A 22,862-nucleotide genomic window follows, 5' to 3' on the forward strand; every position below is an offset into this window, starting at 1 on the left:
GCTGGTCTTGTTCTCAGTCACATAAACTTTGGTTGCATGTTTTGTTTGTAATATGAGATTTTTGAACAAGCTTAGGGTTAATGACCATTGACTTTTGATAAAAATGGTATCTGAATGGATTTGCCCTGACCAACACCCCTCTAATTTCTTCCTGAAACAAAGGAAGATATGGAATAGATAGTGCTGTAAAGGAAGACCTGCCATCAGAACCTAGAAGGAAGCTCCAGCTGCTATAAGGGCGGAGATGAGAGGCAAACTGGATCATTGATTCTGTTATGCTGTTGACCATTGTGCCTGAGTGGAAGCTCACACACAGCTTTCTGCACTCAGCCCACCACTCTCTGTGGGCAAAAATTAAATTGTAGAAGTTAGAAAACCCAGCAGATATCCTTTAGCTCTGTGGGCTCAGCTTTATAACAACAGAATGACACTGTGTTAAGTACCCTAATTCATTTAATTACTCTCACAGAGGAGTATTAGCTCACTGTTTCATTGTTCTATTTTTGTTTTGATTTTTACAATAGTCATATATAGGATTTTGGTGCAGTTTGAACTTACTATCTTCAAAGGCTTGAAGATCACTGGGTGGTGGTGGAAGGGCACCTTACAAGATTACATTTGATAAGATGAAAGTCTAGCCCATAGGATACAGGAGGATGGGATATCTGTACTGTAAACAAAGCTTTGTCTTTCTTCAGACCTTGTGTGGTGAAAGGCCTGAGACCCAGCTCAAGATCACGTGCATTCAGGCCCTAAGCCTGGGTTATTACTGCTTCAACATAAAATCTCTGCATATGAAAACAATATTAACTCTAGGTCTCTAGCCCTTACAACAAATGTTTTTACTGTGCTGCAATTCTTGCTTCTCTGCCAGTGAGAGACTTTTACCAACTTGGATTCTGCATGGGCGCTGCTTTCCCCTTTTGTTCCCCACAAATTCTCTGCCATTTTTTCCTGCCTCACTCCTGCCTCAGCTTTCCAAGTGGTGGGATTACAGGCAGTGCTCGTCTTGGGGAGATACATCATTATTCCTGATTTTCAAATGAGGAAACATGGGCACAGGGATGGCCAACGTATTCATTACTTTTGTTGTCACTGTGACCAGATACCTGACAAGAAGCAACTTAAAGGAAGAAGGATTTATTTTGGCTCACAGTTTGAGGGATAGAGTCCATCCTGGTGTGGAAGGCATAGTTAGTATGAAGTAGTTTGTCACACTGCATCTGTAACTAGGAGTAGAGACCTTCTCATCAGCTTTCCTGCTTCTTCTCCCCTTTATTACAGCCTAAGTACCCAGACCATGTTTTGGATGAGTCTTCCTTCCTCAGCTAAACCTTTCTGGAAACACCCTCATAGACATGCCTAGAAGTATGTCTTCTAGGAAATCTAGTCACAGTGAGAGTGAAGATCACCATCACAGTCTACACTAGTTGTGTGTTTTGGGCAGATAAAGGGATAGGGGCAGCAGTATGGCTTTATAATGACAGAGGTAAACTTTTGAGCCAGACTCCTTCACTGTAATTTATTTTTTAAAAATTGTGTACCTGTATGTTTTGTCTATGTGGGTGCACATGTGAGTGCAGGTGCCCATGAAGTCCAGAAGAGGGCATTGGATGCCCTGGAGCTAGGGTTATGGGTAGGTGTGAAATGCCTGACCTGAGTGCTGGGAACTAAACTTCGGCCCTCTGAAATTGCAGTAACCACTGAGCCATTGTCAGCCTCCAGAACTCTTTCTTATTACACTTTTCTCTCTAAAGCCCATAGGTATTGAGCTTGTTGAAAACATTTACCATCTTCCAGAATACACATAAGTAGGCAGAACATTGTGTCCTGGAAAATGCGGTTCCTTGAGTATTCGAAGTCAGGCGTACAGTGGAATGAACCTGGACAGGAGTGAGCGCTGAAGATTAAGATGAGCTCGTTTCTTCTGGAATGCTTGAGATCTAGACCACAGCTCAGAGAATACTTGGTTTTCGTTCAGTTACAGTAGGAAAAATCACCTAAATGACAGGCTATGTGGGAGGCAAGGAGAATGAAGTGAAGTTTATGTGAGGTGATGGGATTTAATCAACACCTTGATGAGTCAGAAGCAGCCTCTACAATTTGTTAAGTATGAGCTGGGGGTAATAACAACCATAAACTTACGGAATATCATTGTAGAAAAGTGAAATCATTCTAAAATTGAGCAAAGCCCGGACTTCTGATTTTCACCTTGAGTATGTATGAAAAATTGTAAAAGTCAAGTGAAGTACAGAATTGAATCTAAACACAGGAGTTGTGTTAAAATATGGAAAGTTTTCACTGCAAAACTGACCATTGGTAATGCAGAATAATGATGTAGAGGAAAAACTCAGGAAACTGTACTAGAATTTTAGAAGATAAAGACAAAATCTTAAATGTGATTATGGTCACCAAAGAATGCAGTTAACCAGTAGTAATGATTCCTTCAGACTAAGTAAAACTAAGTCAGCTCTTTTGACCAACGCCTCCTCTTTCTCAATCCCTCATCTTCCCTTTTCCCGTTCTACATTATTTCTATGCCATCAATTTTTGCAGGGTCTGTGTCTTAGTAATATCACACAGTGCTTGTCCTCCTGTAATGGCTTATTTCACTTACTGTAATGCACTCCAGTTCTGTTGTGTTGTGGTGAATAACAGGAGCTCCATTTTTTAGGGTTATATGGTCTTCCACTGTGAACTTATTCATTATCCATTGATGGGCACTTAGATTGCTCTCATCTCTTAGGTATCATGGATAGTGTTGAAATGTACCTAAGTGTAGAGACTCCCTTTTGATATACCTATTTCAGTTCCTTTGGATTATACCCAGAAGTGGAATTGCTGGATCATACCGTAATTCTAAGTCTTGTGAAGAGACTCCTTGCTCTTTTCCATATTAGCTACAGTGCTTTATGTTCCCACCAACACTGTACAGTAGCCACCCACCTTTTCTACATCTCCTCATCAATACGCATTTTGTATATAATAGCCATTTTAACAGACATGAGGTGATATCTCATTGCATTTTTAGTTTATATCTTTCTGATGATTAGAAATGCAGACTATTTTAAAATAGGTCCTTTGCTGTTCATCTCTCTTCATTTTATAAAAGTCTGTTTCAATCCTTTGCCCATTTTAAAATTAGGCTCTTTGTTTTCTTGTTATGGAATTGCTTCTGTTCCATAGACTTCTAACTTGACTGCATATCACTCAGCTCAGGTCTCAATATGGGACCTTGAATCAGCTAAGATCGTGAAAATTTGTCATCAGTACTCTTCATTCAGTTTTTCTTGTCAAACGTCAGATTATGCCTTTTGCTGAAATTATTGTAGCTTGGAATGTGACTCTCCTGGATACTTCTGATTCAGTGGTGGTTCATCTTAAATCATTTTTATTATGTCATTAGCTTTTTATAAGTAAATTTCTGGATTTGATAGTTTCCTGTAACACCTGAGTTACAGTAAACTGATAAGAACATAAAAATGGAAGATGACAATAAGCAGAGCTTGAAAAGTTTATACAGATATTGTGCATGTGTGTGTACATAAAATAGTCTCATTGATTTTAGTTTATATTAAATGTTTGACACTATACTTTTTCTGAAATCTGAAAAAAATATCACTCTCAGTTGAAGAGGTATAAACCAGTTTTTCAGGGTTAGGGTGTTTGTAAACAACAGTCCCTCTCTGCTGCACATACAAGAATATGATTCAAGATGTCCCAGCAAGACTGTAGACTTTTTGAGAGCTAAAAATGTGATGTCTCTAATGAGATATGCTGAACATTTTCAATTTTTTTCTCATATTAAAAGGCTATGCTAGACTGGAAAGATGACTTCGCATTTCAAAAGACTTGCTACTCTTGCAGAGGACCTAGTTCAGGTCCTAATATGCATGCTGAGCAGCTAACAACTACTAGTAATTCTAGTTCAAGGTCACCCAATGTTCTCTTCTTGTCTTTGTGGGCACTCACATGAACATGTGCGCATGCACGCGCGCCCACACACACACACAAAATTAAAAATAAATCGTTTAAAAAATACATTGTTGATACGTGGATAGTGGACAAAGATTATACAGTGACCAAACAACAATGCTTATTTTCCTTGTCATCAGCATTTGCTCCTACTACTTTTGTATTAAACCAATGATGGCTTCTGCCTCCTGTTTACAAACTGAATGATCCAGATATTCACAGATTTTGTAGAAGTGTATGACTGAAGGGAAGAACATATCTCTGAACTTTGTGACCTCAGGAGACCATACTTATTATATCATAATGTGATGAAAGGAAGAACAGCATAATGGAAAAGAGGAGAAGTATGGGGAGCAGACTGAGTTCAATTCCCAGCTTTGCCATTTATCACCAGAAGCCCTTGAATAATGTAACCTTTCTGATATGGAGTTTCCCTTTCTAAAAAATATGGATAGAGGCTATCATATGGTGATTTTTAATATGAAATGGAAGCATAAGGCTAAACATTTTTTGTCTCTCAATTGAAACAAGCATCCTGTGTTTTCTTCCCTTGGGTTTTGCCATGTGCCCACTGTTGATACTGAGCTGGAGCTTCCAAATGTTGTTTGACCCAAGGAAATAGAGGCTTTGAAAACTTTAACCCCAGAAAAAAATTAATGTGGGAAATATCAGCTGTAGGTCAAGGGGTAATAGGACTCAAGGGAACCATGATATTGTGCAAGATTCAGTGAAGAGGTTGATTTCTTTCTCCAGTCTTATATTTACTTACTAATTTGCTTGTTTAGCCACTTAGATCAGAAACATTTTGCTAGGCACAAGGCAACCAAAGAGTATAGCAGAAAAGATACATATTTTAGAATCTACTAGATGTTGGTCTGAGTCATTGCTGAGCTATTTGAATTAGAGCAATATATTTACTTAACTTCTGTAAACCTATTTTTGTCATTGGCAAAATAGAAATAATGCTTACCTTGCAAGTTGTCCTAAGACTTAGAAATAATACAAAGAATCTTATATGAGCTTATTTAGTATTTGTGAGCCAGGCACAGTATTTGGAAAATTTTTGCATATTATCTTTTACCTCCTCTAATATCAAATGCCAAGACACTTACAAAGCTCTTTGTTACTATCAGCTCAGAGATTAGAAAACTAAAGTTTAGAAAATGCAAGAAAATGGTCCAAGATGACTGACTTCTAAGTAGCCTAGCTCTGCTTTGAATCTAGGGTTATATTATCCTCAAAGCCATGGTCTTAACCTTGTAATCCAGATGCCTGCCCACTCCAGGATCAAGCCACACCACCCACAACCAAAATGACTCATTTGAGGGCTGATCAACCAGGAGTAACCCATTCTAGGGCTTGCCAGGTTGGCTATGTGGTTTACCTTGTAGAGTGACCAAAGTATGTTTAATTCTTCTCTTGGGAATATGTACTTGACGTGAGAGAGGTTGGGATTGGTGTTGGGCATGTGGCTCAGTGGTAGAGCTTTTGCCTAGTATGTACATGGTCCTGGGTTCAATTCCCAGCTGTGGGAGAAGGGGAAGTGTCAGTGAGCAAGAGAAATTTAGGCTGTTATAAGGAGATAGGTTGAACTCTCTCAGCACCTATTCAGTGCCAAGATGTAGCATACACGGACCACGTATAAAGATGAAATTGGCTTCCTACATGTAATACCTGCAACTTGGTGATGGATTTGAACTGATACCGAATGCTTTTGCAGCTATCATGTAAAAATCATCACTTTATTTTCACTTTTATGTGAAAATTTCAAGTTCTGTAGAAATTGTTTTGAACCTGAATTCACTTCTTGAACTTCTTATTCATTTAGTTAATGGTTATTGCTTTAAGATCAAAAAGAATGTATTAAATCCTCTAGTTCTACACAATGTGTTCTGTTATGCTGTGAAGTCAGCTATGGGGAAACTTGAAATTCTTTTCTGATTATCCCCAGAACTCATAATCTAATGAAAATAGTTGTATCATTTTCTCTAAAACTTCGATGCTCTTTGCTGACTTCATGTAAGAATGGGAAATGAGTCTGATCACTTCCTGAAAGATTTATTTATTTTGAGTAAATCGAGAGCAGATAATTGCACAATGTTCTTGGAAGCATGGTTTGGGTACTTATATTTTCCCAATATTCAACTAAATGAGACTATGTGGAAAGCACTTACAATATGATAGGTGCTACAATCTCACGCTGTACTGAGGACACTTGCTTCTTGCTGAACAATATGAAAAATGAGCAGTAAATCAAAATGAATTTACAGAAAGCCTGAGCAACAAATAAATGGTTAATAAAGGATTTCTATGATTGTGATGTGGTCGAGAACCTTTCTCAGAGAACTCAATAAGGGGAATATTGGTTATCTGCAAATATTTCTTTGCTTTCTTGAAAAGTAATAGTACAAATATCCTATGTAGTGGCTTTTAAGGCTCTTAGCATATATAAATAAGAGCTAAGTTAAAACTCCTACTGTAGGGGATGGATGGGTGGCTCAGTGTTAAGAACACTGTCTGTTCTTGCAGAAGACCCAGGTTTGAATCCCAGCACCCACATGGCAGCTAACAGTTGTCCATAACTCCAGTTCCAGGGGATCTGGCAGCCTGTTCTTTCCTCTGTGGACATTGCATAACACGGGTGCACTTACCTACATGCAGGCAATACATCATACACATAAAATAAAAGTAATAAATAAAAAAACCAACGAAACAAACAACAAAAAAACCTGCTATAAGCCCAGCCCTGCTCCTAATTAGCTGGGAGACATGGGTATGTTAACGCTAGACTTCTGTGCCTCTCTTGCTTAGTATCAAAATCAGTTTTCAGAGTTGGGCCAGAAGAGCATGTCTAAAAGGTCACTTGCTATCTCTTTGCTGGCAATTAGTTAACTGTGGCTGAGAGACCAACTTGGTCAGAGTCTTTTGTTAGCAATCAGCATAAACAATCAACCTTTCCTTGATATCAAGCCTGCACTTTGTGTACTATCCAGAATAGAAGATAGTAAAGGTCATATTTAGTTTTATAATTGTTCTTATAAACCAGAGATTCAAGCATATCTCTTCTTTGCTGTAGTTTATTTTGACTTCTGCATGAGAAAATGGCAACTCAACTTTAGGGATAATATTTTTCCCCTTAAATCACTGGATAGCAAAGTCATCTTAATTTTTCTTTTACTGACAAGTATCTTTTTGGCAAGATAGCAATTATAGTTTTCTTTGTGCTGAGTTTGGGTCTTATTACTGCTTAATCCAATATACAGAGCTTATCTTTGGCTAGAAAGAAAAAAATAAACCTCATGTTGAGGTTAAAAGAATTTGAGAAATAAGAGCTGTAAAGCTCCCCTGCACGATCTTTAAAAATTTTTTATTGAGCTTTTAAAATTTCATACACTATTTCCCACTGCACAATTTTTTAAAATCCACATTTGACTAATATTATCTTTTTATTTTTTAATTATTTAATAACCACATACTTAGAAGAAGCATTTCATTACAACAGCATTGACATATTCAATAACAATGTCCAGAGCTAAGATGCATCTCTTTCAAAATTGGCCGTAAATTTTTAGGTTTACGATTGAATTAATACAGTTATACAATACTGTAAGCAGTATAAATTCTGTAAGATAAAATTGAATGAGGTTTTAACCTTTAAAAAAGATCTCCATTTCAACACAGTACTAATATTCTTAAATTAAAAGTGAATTATTGCCCCCTTGTGGTAGAAGTGTGTCCCCCCCATACATAAATTGAAATATTGAATTATTTGTTTTCACCACCGAGAAACTTTGTTCTTTACAGTGAACATAAAGTATTTATAGAAAGAACTTTTCACTGTTTCTCCTTGTTTATTCTTACTTTAAATTCAGAGAATAATGTCTTTGAATCTTTTCTTCTCCCTGTGTGAGGTATATTTAAGAACTTAAGTTACTTGACATGACAAACATTATACAGAACCAACCCATGTTTCATTCTCAACACTTTTCTATGGGCTTTATTACATCCAGTGAATTGGTAGGAGTTTGGAAACATCTTTTTGGTCCTATAAAAAGTCATATTACATACCAGAAGCACAATTTTTTAAAGCTATAAAATTAGTAATATTTGAGAAATCTTACTGGTAGCACAATTAATCACAGGTTCAAATGATTTTCAGGAATAACTGTTTTCTGTTTCTACCACTTTGAAGAAGAAGCAAGATCTTTAAACCAGACCAGATAAATGATAGGCTTCATGTCTAATAGAAAGACTGGAATAGGCAAAATATCATCTTTATTACAATGCAACCTAGCAGGGACCATGACACATTGCCTGTGACTTTCCCTTCAGATATTGTAGCTTAGTGAATTCAGCCTTCTAAGCCAGTGTAAATTTGCATAGGTACTAAGTCTTCAGTATTCTGATATTATGAATAATTTCCATGTTTGTTTGTTTAGAGAAATCCATTACATTTGATGTTGTACCAGTTAGGTACAAGAAGAAAAACTACTTAAAAGTTAATTGTGGATTGAGTGCAGGTTTTTAAAACAAAGCATGTGTTCTTTTGTGAAGGTGGAATGGCTAAATGATCACTTGGAAGTTTTCAGTGTATCATTTGAAATCAAGGTGCCCAGTAAAGTCTTAGTAGGCAGTTCATTATTTTTTTTAACTCTTCAATAAACTTGAGGCACAGTGAATGTTACTCTTTTCTCAAAGAGTGTTTGATTATAGTATACAACCATTAAATAAGTAGGTGGCTGAGCTCTTCAAAAGACATTTTTTCTATGAAATAATGGAAAGACAAGTATTTCTTTTGAAAAATAGTTTTCTGTATGCGAGTGTATTGTCTGCATGTATGTAAATGCACCCATGTTGTGCAATGTCCATGGAGGTCAGAAAAGAGCGTCAAATTCCCCTGGAAATGGAGTTATAGGTGGTTGTTAGCCACCTGTCATGTGGTTACTGGGAAATGAACCCCAGTCCTCTGTAAGAGCAGTCAGTGCTTGTAACCTCTGAGCCATCCCTCCAGCCTGAAAGATGTGTATTTCTATACAAATCCGCTGGATATTACAAAACTGCCTTTGCAGAGACTCTATTATCAATAAGGAGTGGGTCATTCACTTGACCCTCTACCCTATCTCTATTTCTTATTTCCAAGCTCATGTAATAATAATAATGTTGGAAAGTTGCAAAGAAGGACTTTAACTGTTCCCACTACTGATATGTGTTAATTATTATGTGTTCATCTATCAATGTATTAATTACCTTGATTTAACCATTTCACAATATATAAATGTATTGTATATCACATATAAAAGCAAACGATTTTATGAGCCAATTCAGATGGTTATTATGGACTCTTAAGGACAGCGAAATGATTTTTGTCTTAGGCTGTTTAGGACTGTGGTAGTCCAGACATGTTCATTATATCTGCCTACTCAGACTTCTTTCTAGATGAAGCAACAAGACCAATTTCTCATGAACGAATAGCCATCTTTAATAATGCGAAGGGTTTAGGTCAGTGATTCTTAAGCTTTTATATCTGAGATCCAGTTATGCATGATCACTCCACAAAAGAATCTCCATATGACCATACTCAGAGTGGTTTTATATTAAAGAATTTTTCTTAGACCCATTAACAATAAGTTTTAGGGACATGCAATAGTAGTACTCTTAAAAACAGATTTAATTGCTGTGGCAATTAAATGCTCCAATTCTTAGTTACAATCATATTTTATTCCTTCAATAATCATAGAAAGAGGAGGTCATGAGAAATTATACTCGGACATTTAGGTAATATGCAGTTTTGTCGGTGTCATAGTAGACATATTTATGCATAAATCTTTGTCCAAGTTTCGATTATTTTCCTAGGGTAGATTCCTGAGTATGAGCAGGTATGAATATTGCCAGATGACTTTGTAGAAAGGCTGTATCGATATTATGTTCCTGTATTGCCTCCTGATGCCTGGCTTTCCATATTCTTAGCAACTTTAGGTATTTTTAATTTTAAGACTCCTGCAGCAGCACCTCATTTTATTTGGCACTTTTGTTTAAATATATCTATTAGTGATTTAAATTTTCTTCATGAATTGTATTTAGTTCTTTTGTTTATTTTTTATAAACTTTAAAAATATTTTAAGAACCAGCTGGCATTTTCCAGAGAATCATTCATCACTCTTAAACAAATAAATTTTTGCTACTCATTCTTCTGCAAACTCAAATTGCCCATATGAGAAAAAGAAATGACCAAATTGCCAATCGCTGTCTACAACTTGGACCCCATGCTTTTACTGTAGAGCAGGCTTTAATTGTTCTGCCTCCAGAGTGCCTTCTGAAGTATGGCAGAATTCACTAGGATATTAGTTAAACTGGCTTTGTATCCTTTAGTGTTGGCTGCACTGAAGGATGATTAAATCTTTGAAATGATTTCCAAGTTTCCACAGTAAATTTCATAAATGCAGAAAACACAAACACCAAAATTTAGCAGAAGCACAACTTGATTGCAGGTGATTACCTTTGTCATAATTATAGCTATAATAGTAATTTCCCTTAATTAAACACTTAGTTACACTTGTCATAATCTCTCTCTCTCTCTCTCTCTCTCTCTCTCTCTCTCTCTCTCTCCCGTTTGCATGTATATGTATTTATAGGTATATATGTAGTGTGCAAACATACCAAGAGAATCTTTTAAGATGCTAATCAGAGCTACTGATTTTTTTTCTTCCATTTACCTCCATCATATTTACCCTTTGAAAGTTTTCTCAAGATCAACAGTAGTTTATATGGAAAATCCTAGAAGCCTCTGTGCCTTACTGATAGATGTACAAAAACTTTTGCTACAATGATGCAAAGACTTTCTTACATCTAGTGAAAAGTAAACTATTGGATTTGGAGACTTGTGAAAGAACTAAATCAGTAGAGTCTTATAATTTCTAGTCTGCCTGATATTTGCTTCAAAATAATATACTCTGTTCTGAATATGATATCAGTAATCCACAGCTCATAGAAATATTTCTGTAAGCAGTCATTCATCTTTCCCTATAGAAGAATTGATAAAGTATCCTCTTGGAACATTTTCATATGAGCATAAGTCAATGTGGTTATGTTGGTTATCATGTGGCTTTAATAGCTTTCTAGTTTGCTTATTTTGATGATAATCTTGTCTTCCTCTCATCCTAGGAACACAACTTAATCATGTAATATCTTATAACTCACTGGTGAAAATGTCCATAAATGTAGAAATTAAAAGTCACAATATAGAGCCTTACCATCCAACTCAATTACAATATTCAGATTTCCCTCTTCTGGAGGTAGCTCTTCTCTGTTAAGTCACATTGCTTTCCTTCAGTATGGTAACAGGCACACAAATCATCCTCTTTTATCCATGGAACAGTTCTCAGCAGATCTGTTCTGTAGATTGAACTGCCCGATCTTGAAGAGATTCGTGCTGTAGCAATGGATCAAGGTCACTGCATTTTCAAAGCACTCCAGATAAGGATCTGTAGACTCTTTCAGTACAGCTGGATATGCTGGCGGCTGGTAACCTCATAAACCCAGCCTTCTCTTGATCTTGGCCAGTAGATATTCTAAGTCTTCTCTCATGAAAAAAAGAGTAAGAAAGGTTAGAGTGTTCTTTGACTAAGAGCTATTTATACTTGTAAAAATATGTTGAATGTTCAGTGATCAAGCATCCACAAGTTGTTCTCCAAGTATAATCTCAAGACCACAGGTGGATATAAAGAAATTAAATATGCTCATTTCTGTTCCCACTTATGTCCTATATAAATTATGAGATAGAGCAGAATTTGATATGTTGCTCAACTTTAGCCTAATTTCTTATGTCTGAAAATTTTAATTTGGAAGAAAATATATGTAAAACCTTTTCTATAACTTCTCATTTAATATTGTTTTATCATTTTAAGTTGAGCATAAAGTCAGAACAACCTAATAGTGACCACAAAATATTTTCAGTTAATTTAGCCCTGTTTGTGGTCAGATTTTGGCTTACTATCTTAATTCTTTGGTATTTGCAATATATTCAATATCAGAAATGGTACTGGCCCAAAACAAAACCAACCAACCAAACAATAGCAAACAGTTGTAATTCTGAGGGGAGTCAGGGTTATAATTCTTAGTTGGAACTGGTATCATACAACTTATCACCAAAGGAATAGCTATACAATTAGAAAAATTATTTTATAGTTTTCAGAAGGATCACTGAACAAGGCCATGCTATCAGCTGCTTTACACAAATACTGAATAACTTCCCTATTTCATATACAATAGTGTATGAGCTAACAAAACCAAAGACAATTTGATATGAACAATTTAATCTGAATAGTTTATTAGAAAAATGATACAAAGCTAATCATCTTGAAAATGTGAGTTTCTAGTCATTTTGCATAGATTTAGGATTACTGAAAGCAGTATATATTTCTATGATACGATTCACATGAAGATTTGAAATCACGAATGTAGAAGCGTTTTTAACATGTTTTAATTTTAGCATCTAATGTTAACTTTTTTTCCATTCACTTAATTTCAAGTTACTTATAAGAGAATTTCAAGGTTTGTATAAAGGAAGGCTAAACCAAATGGATTTTTAAAATTTAGTCAGCATCAATTGTTTTGAACTAAGCATTTTTGCTTATTTAGAGAAAATACAGAACTGAGAAATCTATAAAACTTTATAATTGAAGCTTCTCTTTAAATGAACTATTTTATGCTAAGTATTTCTCTATACTCATTAGGCGTCTCATCATTAGAGATAATGGAACTAAATAGTTATAACTTCACAGCTGCTTTGGTTAATGATGACTTGGACTAGAGTTTCATTGGGTAGGATTAACTGTGTTTAAAGATGGCAAAATGCCATTATAACGTAAATGCCAGAATTTAATGAGAACCAGAAGTTAACTTCAAGGACCTTTATAATTCAATATGGGGGCATGATCATGTCCTTGTTGTTTTAATGTAATGTCTTATTAAAAATAAGTTTATCCCTTATCTTTTTCCTTGTGATAATATTCTTTTCAAGACACCATTTATTGACTATGTGCTTGTCATGTCGCTGGAGTGTTAAGGAGTGAGATTGTTTCCAATTTTCAACCATCTCTGGTTTACTTAAATCAGCCTTCTCCATTGTCTGTGTTGTAATGAAAACGCCTAGGATATTGAATTTCATAGGTGTGGGAAGACTGAGAAGTATCAGTTAAATGTTCATCTGAATGTTCCATCCATAGCCTGATTGCTGTGATATCTACTTGCTAGCCCCTACAAAAAAACAATGTAAGCTCGGGGTACAATTGGAAGTGGGGCAGGTAGGAGGAGTATACTTGACAGAAAGATTACTTTTCTAGAGCAACCTTTCTATGCTGAGGGTGTCTAGTGGTGGCTTTTTGTAAAATATTAGGTTTGTGAAGCCCTTTTCTCTTCTAAAATGCCACAGTTCCTATGGGTTTGTAACCTAAAATTGTGATGAACACAAACCAAATGCTTCATGTTGCTTGTTCCTTTTTCTCATAACATTATGTATACATGTGTGCAAAGAAATGTTGAGAACTTCTAAAGTAAGATACAAATAATAACCACAAGATGGAAGGAGTAAAATATGGCCAAGGCAGAGGAGAAATTGCCTCCAACAACCTCCAATAGAGGAAAACCTCAACTATTTAGTTTGTGGTCCAGGCTCAATAGTGGCTAAGGCGAAGAAGAGAAATAGGATAATTCGTTGTGATTTTCTGGTAGTAAGACACATACCACCAGATTATCAGAACAAACATTCTTCTCATTATTAAGAACGGCTTGTCCAGGGAATTTGGATGAAAACCCATGAGACACGTAATGAATGAGCTCCTCATAAAATTTCATAGAAAATAAAATATAAAAGCACTGAACAGATGTCATCATTTCCTACACTGGTGTTTGGAGAACCTGGTGGGAATAACGTTAAAAGCAAGAACCCCTCCCCCTAAAGAGGCAGCTTGAAACCTCTGGTATATTTACTGTAGATAGATGCTTATTTTCTTTTGACCCATTGACATGTGGAGCAGTAGAAAGACGTAAAGATGTCTAGTAAAAGGTTGTATTGTTAAAAGTAGGAGGCGATAAATGGAATTTTTGTGGCAGGATGATATTTGAAAGACTGATCTGGCCTCTGGGAGGTTTTTAAATATGCCAGTTCCCTGTAACAGGAAGATCAGTCTCTGCACTGGACAGCATATCCAATTTGGTAAATTATTATTATTTCATCAAAATTAATGTGAACAATTTTCTCTTTGAGGGTGCTTTTTCCATAGGTGATGTTTTCCAGATGGGATTTTCACAAAATTCTCAATGTTTTATGTTTTCTTTCCTTGAGGAAGAGATTTTTCTGACCTCTCTCTGTTTCTCCTCCTTTCCCATATCGTAGGGAAAAGAACAGCAAAGGCAAAGGAGAAGAGAAACAAGAAGAGGAGGAGGAAGCTGATTGAAAGAGCACAGGAGCAGCACAGCGTCTTCCTGGCCACAGACAGAGCTAACCAATAAAATACAAGACACAGATGGTGGATTTTGAGGGGTTTGTTGTTGTTGTTGTTGTTGTTTATTTTGCAGAAGTGCACAATGTTGCTCTGCATTCCACACTGGTGTACAGCATTTCTGCTGCCCTGACCAGTATCCATGTCCAGTAACATTGTGAAGGGAGAAGCCCCAAACATGGATTCTGGATTATTTATGCTTTGATTTGAATCTGGAGCCTGTGATTGCAGAAGCTCTTTGACCTGAATCAGTGGGAGCTGAAGCATGTGCATGCCTATAATGAGCGCAGTGTGTCCTGAGAATCTGTCCCTGGCACAGTGGACCTGCAGGAGGAGTGAGGCTGTAGCTCACCACTGGAGAACACACTTGTGCCTACTTACATGAAAGAAAATGCTCAGCAGGCAAAGCGCTGTTCACTTGTGACTTTTATTTCTCACATTGTGCATTTTCAAAAAATAAGTGTATGTAAAAAAAAAATGCTTAGTGTTATCACATGGTATTCTTATCATCTGTGACCTTCAGCTATCCTGTGATGAAACTGCTTTTTCGCTGGGGATGTGCTATAGAAATTCCTTCTCAGTTTCAGCGTAGTGCTAACGTGTACAGATTCTGCCAGAGCTATGTTATAAAGCTCCTTACTGTATATTTATGCTTTCTTTGTATAACGAGTCATACCTTTTCAATATGATGTCACTTTCTAGTGGTTCTGAACCATCGTCTGGTAAATGGCTTTTCTAGTTTTACAAATTGATAAATGTTCTGTTGTGTCTCTCTCTCTTTTTTTTGGTGGGCATATTTGCCATTGTAAGTTTAGGATAAGCTAGCTTGTATATAGAGTCAGATGACTGATGTTAAAGTTTCAGTGCTGACAGACCTTCCCCAGTCCACATGTCACACGCACAGAGTATGCAGCTTGAGGCATCTGGCCATCAGAAGCCAAACTCCTTTTGAGTCCAAGATGTGATGACTTATGAAACACATGAGCACTTCTGTGCACTCACATATATTCATCACACAATTTCTGACTTCATTTATTTTCGAACTTAAAGTATTCCATGACTTTAATTGATGTCACCTGGCAATATTCTTGGGTCGCTGTGGAAGTTGCTACCCTGAATCCACGGAGAAAATTAAGAGGAAAATAGTATGTCTTCCAACTGAGGGTCACACCTTAACATTTCTCCATTGAGCCAGAGCCTGTACATCAGAACACAGAATGACATGATGGAAACTTCCCAGATGACTTACAGAGCCACTGTTTCAAAAACATTGTTCACTTGGGTCAATAGGTCCTTAGAATTATGAATTGGTGGGCTTCTAAACACATTATTTTCTTGGCTGATTCAAGAGAAAATTAGAACAAAAGAAATGGTTGAATTTTGGGGAAAAGGTAAAGCCTTTTCCCCACCTTGTGTTTGTCAAACTACCTCTTCAGCATTTTTCAAATGTTTGAATCAGAAACATCTTTCCAGTATGTATAGCTGTCATATGCATCATTCTGAAAATATTGCTATGTGATAAGCCATATATGAATGTTGTATTCAACTTTAGGGTTTGCACTTAATCCTAAAGTGTTCACCTCCCTTCCTGTCTGTTGACACTATACTATTTACTAAGTGTGAAGGGCTCTCCTTTATATACAGTGCTCCATTGTTAATAAGTCAGTGCTTGTTCCATTTCTGGGATGTTCTTTTTGTGCATTAAAAACTTAAAAATTACTTTTGTGGGCTTTTATTTTACTTTAAAAGTAAATTTAAGAAACAATGCTTTAACAATGCTGCCTCCTACCAGTGAGGCTTTAAAAAAAAGTGGAGATGTGGATATCTATATCTGCTGTACACATTTCACTAAAAATTATTGGACTGTGGTTGAAAATAGGAATTTCAGAGTCAGATTGCTTAAGTCCTTATCTAGTGTAAGTGGCGAGAGGCATACTATTTACTCTCTGTGGGTCTTCATTTCCTTATTTGTGAAATGTGGGTCATATTCTTATCTGCCTATATGTCTGTATGTTGAGAACTGCACTAATTAAGACATGTATGGCAGCCGTATCTACAAATTCTATAGTAGTGTGCTCAACCACAGAGAAAATATTTGAAAAACATTGCATCAATATTGAACATGTTTATTTGTCATTCCCTAAACAAGTTAACAACTCTGATCACATTTTAACACAGCATTTATGCATATTGGGCATTTTAAACCTAACGCATATGGGAAGATGCACCTACGATAGGTCATATGCAAACATAACACCATCTATGGGACCTGAGCATCTTTGTATTCATGAACTTTTAGAATTAATTCTATGAGAATATTAAGATAGCCTTAAAAACGGTCTTTAAGAATAGGGTTTTGGAGTGGCGAGATGGTTCAGCAGTTAAGAGCCCTGGCTGCTCTTGCAGAGGATCTGGGTTTGGTTCCAGTGCCCACATGGTGGTTAACAACTTTCCATTAACTCCAGTTCCAGGAGATCTGATACCCTGTTCTGGCCTCTGCAGGCATTTTATGACATGGATGCACTTACATACAGGCAGGCACTCACACAAAATATTTTTTAATTGGGTTTTATGTGTAAAGTATGATCGCCATAGTATAGCATTATTAACTACCATACAACTTTTGTTATTTAGTATTGCTTCCATTGGCTATTTAGATTATTTCAAAAATATTCTCATCAACAAAATAGAATATTAAGTAGCTCAGTGATAGAACACTTTGCTAGCATACATAAAGTCCCAGGTCCAGTCTCCCATACAGCAAATAAACAGGTAAAGGAACACATTCATGAAAGTATCAGTATGTTTCAATCTATTAATTGACTCTGACACATTAACTATTGTTCTTGAAGTTTATTTACATCTCCTTGATTCTAAGTTTCTTTGTTAAAAGCCACACACACCCAAATCTAAAATAAGCCACAACTGTATCCATCAGTTGGGGTGTAGTCAAGGAAATAAATCTAGGTCTTTTAAATGGATTCTAACATCAAGAATTTATTACACTTATTACACAGGTAATGAGTCAAAATGGGTTGCCAGGACAACCCAGAGATGAGCAATAGCAGCAAGCTACTATCATCTTAGAGTGAGAAAGATTACAGGAAAAGGTGGAATTTCCAGAAACCAGGTATCAAGGTCAGCCCTAAAGGATTAAAGCTATAGCTGAAGCCAGAGCTATATCCACAGGAGGCTGAAACCAAAGACCAGGAGTTTGTCTGGAAGCGGGTGAAATCACAGATAATTTGGTGGTTTTGAGGCATGTTATAAAGTGAGAGCAGAAATCCCCTTGTTTCCCCACTGCATCTCAGCATCCAAGAGAGTCTGCCATCATCCAGATCTGTTCTGGAATCTGTGAGCAAGGGATTCTGGGTAATATCATGTTCCATGATACAGAGGGTAGCAGAAATTAGTATTTGATCAGACAGCCATCAAGGCCTGCTTCCAAAACCCCTCTCCCACCTCCCTCCTTTAATAAATATGTTTACCTCCTTATATTTAGCATTTACTCCCATTGTTTCCTGAAGTTTATCAGTAACTAAATTCTCATGAGCCTATCTTGGGAAGGACTCTTAAACCTCTTTCCATTTCTTCCCTTTCTTTGTTCCAGGCCTTGTACTTTTTGGCTCTCTTCTGGACTGCCCCATTATTCCTAAACAGTCCTGTATCCAGTCTCATCCACGTCAGTTGCCCCTCTGTATTCTCACTACTTCATTTTTCTATTAACACATCTTTCCTGCTATTCTCTTGCTCAATAGCCTCCTGCTCCATATAGACTCTTAACATGTTTTCATATGTAATGATATGCCCTTTTAAAAACCTCTTCACCTAGATTGCTCAGAGTTTGAGAAAAGACTTGAATGAGTTAAGGAATTACTATAAAGATCTTCAAGGATTCCTTTATATTAAACTTGCACACGCTCAATGTCTTATTTGAAACCCTTGAATTATGAAGCTAGAAGTATAAAGACAGATGTCGCTTTAAAAGCAGAAGGTAACTATGTTAAATCAGAGTAAGGGGTTGGATGATCTGGAAATATCTGTTGAATAATGGTTTAAAGAGGTTCTGCAGTGAAGAATCATGGCAGCAAACTGCCACATGCCACCTTCCTCAGCTGTAGCAGACATTGTTGATCACACTCTGGACTCTTAAGGAAACATTCCTAATAGACTGACGTTGACAGAAGACTTTGGTCCATGTGCTGGGAAAAACCACTGGAAGGTTTAAACAGGGGAGAGATGTGCTCTGATTCCTGTGCTCTGTTCACTTCATCTTCTCTGTGGAGGGTAGGTTTTCAGAGGGAAAGAAAAGAGACAAGTTAGTAGGTTATTGCTGTAACCAGAGGAAAATTCATTAAGCATTAGTTAGTGAATCAGAGGAAAGGGAAAGAAGAGTGGCTAGATCCAGGACATGTTCTGGCAGAAGAATCCACAGAATTCCAATGTGGGATGAAGGAAAAAGGGGGACTACAGACTTTTTGGGGGGTTTCTTGTTCTGAGAAACAAGAATTTAGGGGAAGAATGGAGAGAAAAATCAGTCTACTTTTTATATGCCAAGTTTGAGGTGTCCATTAGATATTTAAGTGGATGTAGCAAGAAGGCAGCTGGTTAGAAATATGGACCAGAGGTTTCATAAACTTTCAAACAATACAGGCCATTGGTCTTGCTCACCAGATCTTGACAGTGAGACCCTATTGCTGAAGACACTATGTACATGAATCGTAGATCAGATAAGGAGAAAGCTGGTATGAGCTCAAAGCTTCAGCACTAAAGGATAGTTTTCATAGTTCTGGAAGGTACTATGTATGCTACCAGAAGAGAAAAATAATTATCAACCTGTCCAGCTGTTAAGTCCTGGAAGCTACAATAACAACTTATCTAGCAATATATGCCCACTGGTACAGTAGTGGCATGCATGTCATGGGAGCAATCAACCACTTTCTGATAGGATTTAAGGTCTGATTCACAAGACAGAGCCCATACCTGACAATGATACCAGATCAGGAACCTGTGGATAGATAGGTCATAGGCCTACTACTCTTATTCTGCTAAAAGGACATAGTACTAAAATGAGTCCTAATGATTTGTTATGTCCATAGATTAATGTGTCTCTCATCTCTCACCAGAGAAGCTTCCTCATACAGCAGATGATAATTAACACAGAGACTCACAACTGGTTAATGTGCAGAAAATAAGAGTCTGAAGAGTAGTTAGTCCTGAGTAAGACACCTCTAGAAACTGCTATCCCCCACGTCTCAGGACTCATTTCAGAGAAGGGGGCAGAAAGAGCATAAGAACAAGAGGTGGTGAATGACCAGAAGGAAACAGTTTTCCAGACATCTGGGAAGATGCTCAAATTAACTCACAGCAAAGTGACAGCATGCACAAGACCTGTGTAAGCTCAAGTCAGACAAAACCTAGCACAGAAGTGGGGAAGTGGGAAGAAACCCCAACTCTAGCTAAGGAACTATTGGCAACTGATAGCTACTGGGAGAGGGAGAGTCCACTTTCCTTGAGGGTGTGGTGCTGGATAGGTTGCCAAGTTCCAGTGGATAGACCCATACCAAAAGGCATTTGGAGACACAAATTTGACTCAATGGGTTTTAAATATATGCATATTTAAATATATATTTAAATATGCATATATTTAAAGAGAGAGAGAGAGAGAGAACATGAAATTAGGCAGGGAGTAGTAAGGGGGAGGTATGGATTATGGATAGGGGAGGGAATATGATATGATCAAAACACATTGTATAAAATTTTCAAAAATTTAAAAAATGTTAATAAAAATGAAATATGGATTTTGGAGGAAAGGTCAAGGCCAGAATATGATTTAAGGATGTGTCAAGGTATAGCTGGTTCTTTGAATCATAGACATGTGATGACTGAGAAAGAACACAGAAGGCAGAAAAAAATACTTTGGGGTACTTAAACCTTAGACATCAGCTGGAGGATGAGAGGACAATGAAGAAATCATGAAAAGGTGTCCATAGAGGAGCACCAGGAATGGTACTAAGAGTGACCAAGAAGAATTGGATGGGGCATGGCAGTCTGTGTGTATCATCCCAGCACTTGGGAGCTCAGGAGGCAGAGGCAGGAGGAGCAGGAGTTTAAGAGCAGTCTCATATACATAGTGACTTTGAGGCCTGCCTAGGCGTTAGAGACCTGTTGGAGTTCAAAGCTTACGCAGATCTCTTACTTCCTATTTCACAATAAAAATAGTGGGAAAATAAAAGATAATTGGGCCAGGCATGGTGGCACATGCCTTTAATCCCAACACTAGGAGGCAGAGGCAGGCATATCTCTGTGAGTTCGAGGGCAGCCTGGTCTGCATAGTAAGTTCAGGCCAGCTGGGGCTACGGGGAGACCCTGTCTCAAAAAGACCAATTTAAAAAAAAAAAGACAATTGGGAAAAACTGTAATAATTGAAACTTGGTATCTTCTCAAATATATTTCCTCACTTTGTTCTTAAAGAACAAAATTTACCAATAGTTTACAATCCCTTGAAATCCCTTGATATAGAAATAACCTAAAGTATGTCAATGCCTACAGTGTTTGGAAACTACTCTTCACATAAATGTGATAATGACACTTAATTTCAGGTTACCATATCATCTACCAATTTCATCTACATTTATAATGAAATAATTATCTCAATGGCCCTACAAAGATTTTTTCCTTTATTTCTTTCAAAATCAATAAAATGTATCAAGTGAGCTACAGAACAAACATTCTGTAAATTACAGGTCCTTGAGTTTGTAATTTTCAGCAATGAGGATTTTTTTAAACTTGTAATTATTGAGCTATGTTGGTAGCAGCCCTCTGATGTGAGCGCACACGTTTGAACAAAGTTCTGTATTGCACGTGCACATAGCCGTAGTATTTAACTAAAAACAAGATATTGGTAAAAGTACCTTTTTCATGCTTTTCTGTGAATAGTATAAAAATGAAAGCTTTAAGTACTTGAGTTCCAATTTTAAATTAAACAAATAGGTTGGCATATTTTCCCCACCATCCATGTGTTCTAGGTGAATTCCCTCTTACAATTCTGCTTGGAAAACAACTGTGGCAGAGACTTGTAGATTTTACTTGCAAGTCTCCTCTCTGACCACTGAGCAGCACCTAACTGCTCTGTCCTATTGCAGTTAGATGGGGCCTTGTGCCCATGGGGTTTGGGTAATACTGGTGCACTTCCAGTTGAGAATGGGCATTTAACAGCAGATGTGTGTCTTCTTCTAGATGTCTTTCTTTCTTTGGCTGTGAACATAAAGACAGAATCTCGGGATGAGAAAAACTTTGGTCCTTCAGTTACTATAAGGAAAACAGTTGCCTCAAATAGTTGCCCAAACTACCAAAGTGAAATATAAATTTCTTATGGGACTGGAGAGATGGCTCAGCATTTAAGAGCACAGACTGCTCTTGCAGAGGACCCGGGTTTGATTCCCAGCACCCACATGGTGGCTAACAACCATCTGTATCTCCAGTTCCAGAGGATCCGACACCCTCTTCTGACCTCCATGTGTATTGCACAACATGGGTGCACTTATACACATGCAGGCAATGTACTCATACACATAAAAATTAAAAATAACAATAAATGAAATATAAATTTATTGTACTAAGCATTCATGAACTTTCATTACTCCTGACCCTGAGCCTATACCTTGATCTTGGACTTGCAGTCTTCAGAATAGTGAGAAACACATTCCTGTCCTTAAAGCCACCCAGCTGGGGGTATTTGTATGTATATGCTATGTGCATGTGGGTGCCTAGAGGCCAGAAAAGGACACCAGATCCCCTGAAGCTAGAACTACAGACAGTTGTGAGCCCCCTGACATGGCTGTTGGAAGCTGGACTTGGATCCCCTGGAAGAGCAGTCAGTGCTCTAAACCACTGAGCCATCTCTCCAGTCCTGATGTTTTCATTTCTTCTAATTGAATATGTAGTGGTTATCAGTAAATGTTTGGTTAACTGTATTCTTTAATTACATTTATTTGCTCATTGTATGTATGCATGTGTTTATGTGTGCATACCTGTGCATGCATGTGTGTGTATGTATATGACACCATGTGGAGGTCATAGAATACCTTGCAAGAGTTGTTTTTTCCATTCACCATGTAGATCTCCCATATTAGATTTTTTTAAAACATGGGATTGTTTTACTATAAATTGCTTCCCATTATTTTATGTGAAAATAAGTTTGCTTCTATGATTTTTGCCCATTTCTAAAAAGGGGTCATAAAAGGAATTAGGGCCATTTATCTGTTTAAATTGACTTCATAATTTATGACATGAGTTCTCAATTCTATGAACTATAAAAAGTGACTGATGGCCAAAGTTTTAATCAGAGAATTAATACATCTGCTTTAAGTTTGACATGTTGAATTT

General features: G+C 37.1%; 1 protein-coding gene across 2 annotated transcripts in view; it reads left to right on the forward strand.

Moving 5' to 3' along the window:
* Positions 1 to 14,917, forward strand: part of Rspo2 (R-spondin 2) — a 172,353-nt gene extending 157,436 nt beyond the window's left edge. For both annotated transcript variants that reach the window (XM_008851507.2, XM_008851508.2), the window contains exon 6: positions 14,369 to 14,917. In XM_008851507.2, the coding sequence (XP_008849729.1) occupies positions 14,369 to 14,484 (116 nt within the window). In that variant the 3' untranslated portion in view covers positions 14,485 to 14,917. The remainder of the gene's footprint in view (positions 1 to 14,368) is intronic.
* The last annotated feature ends 7,945 nt before the right edge of the window (positions 14,918 to 22,862 follow it).

This window comes from Nannospalax galili, unplaced genomic scaffold (genome assembly GCF_000622305.1).
Source record: "Nannospalax galili isolate Female #2095 unplaced genomic scaffold, S.galili_v1.0 scaffold284, whole genome shotgun sequence".
NCBI classification, from domain to species: Eukaryota; Metazoa; Chordata; class Mammalia; order Rodentia; family Spalacidae; genus Nannospalax; species Nannospalax galili.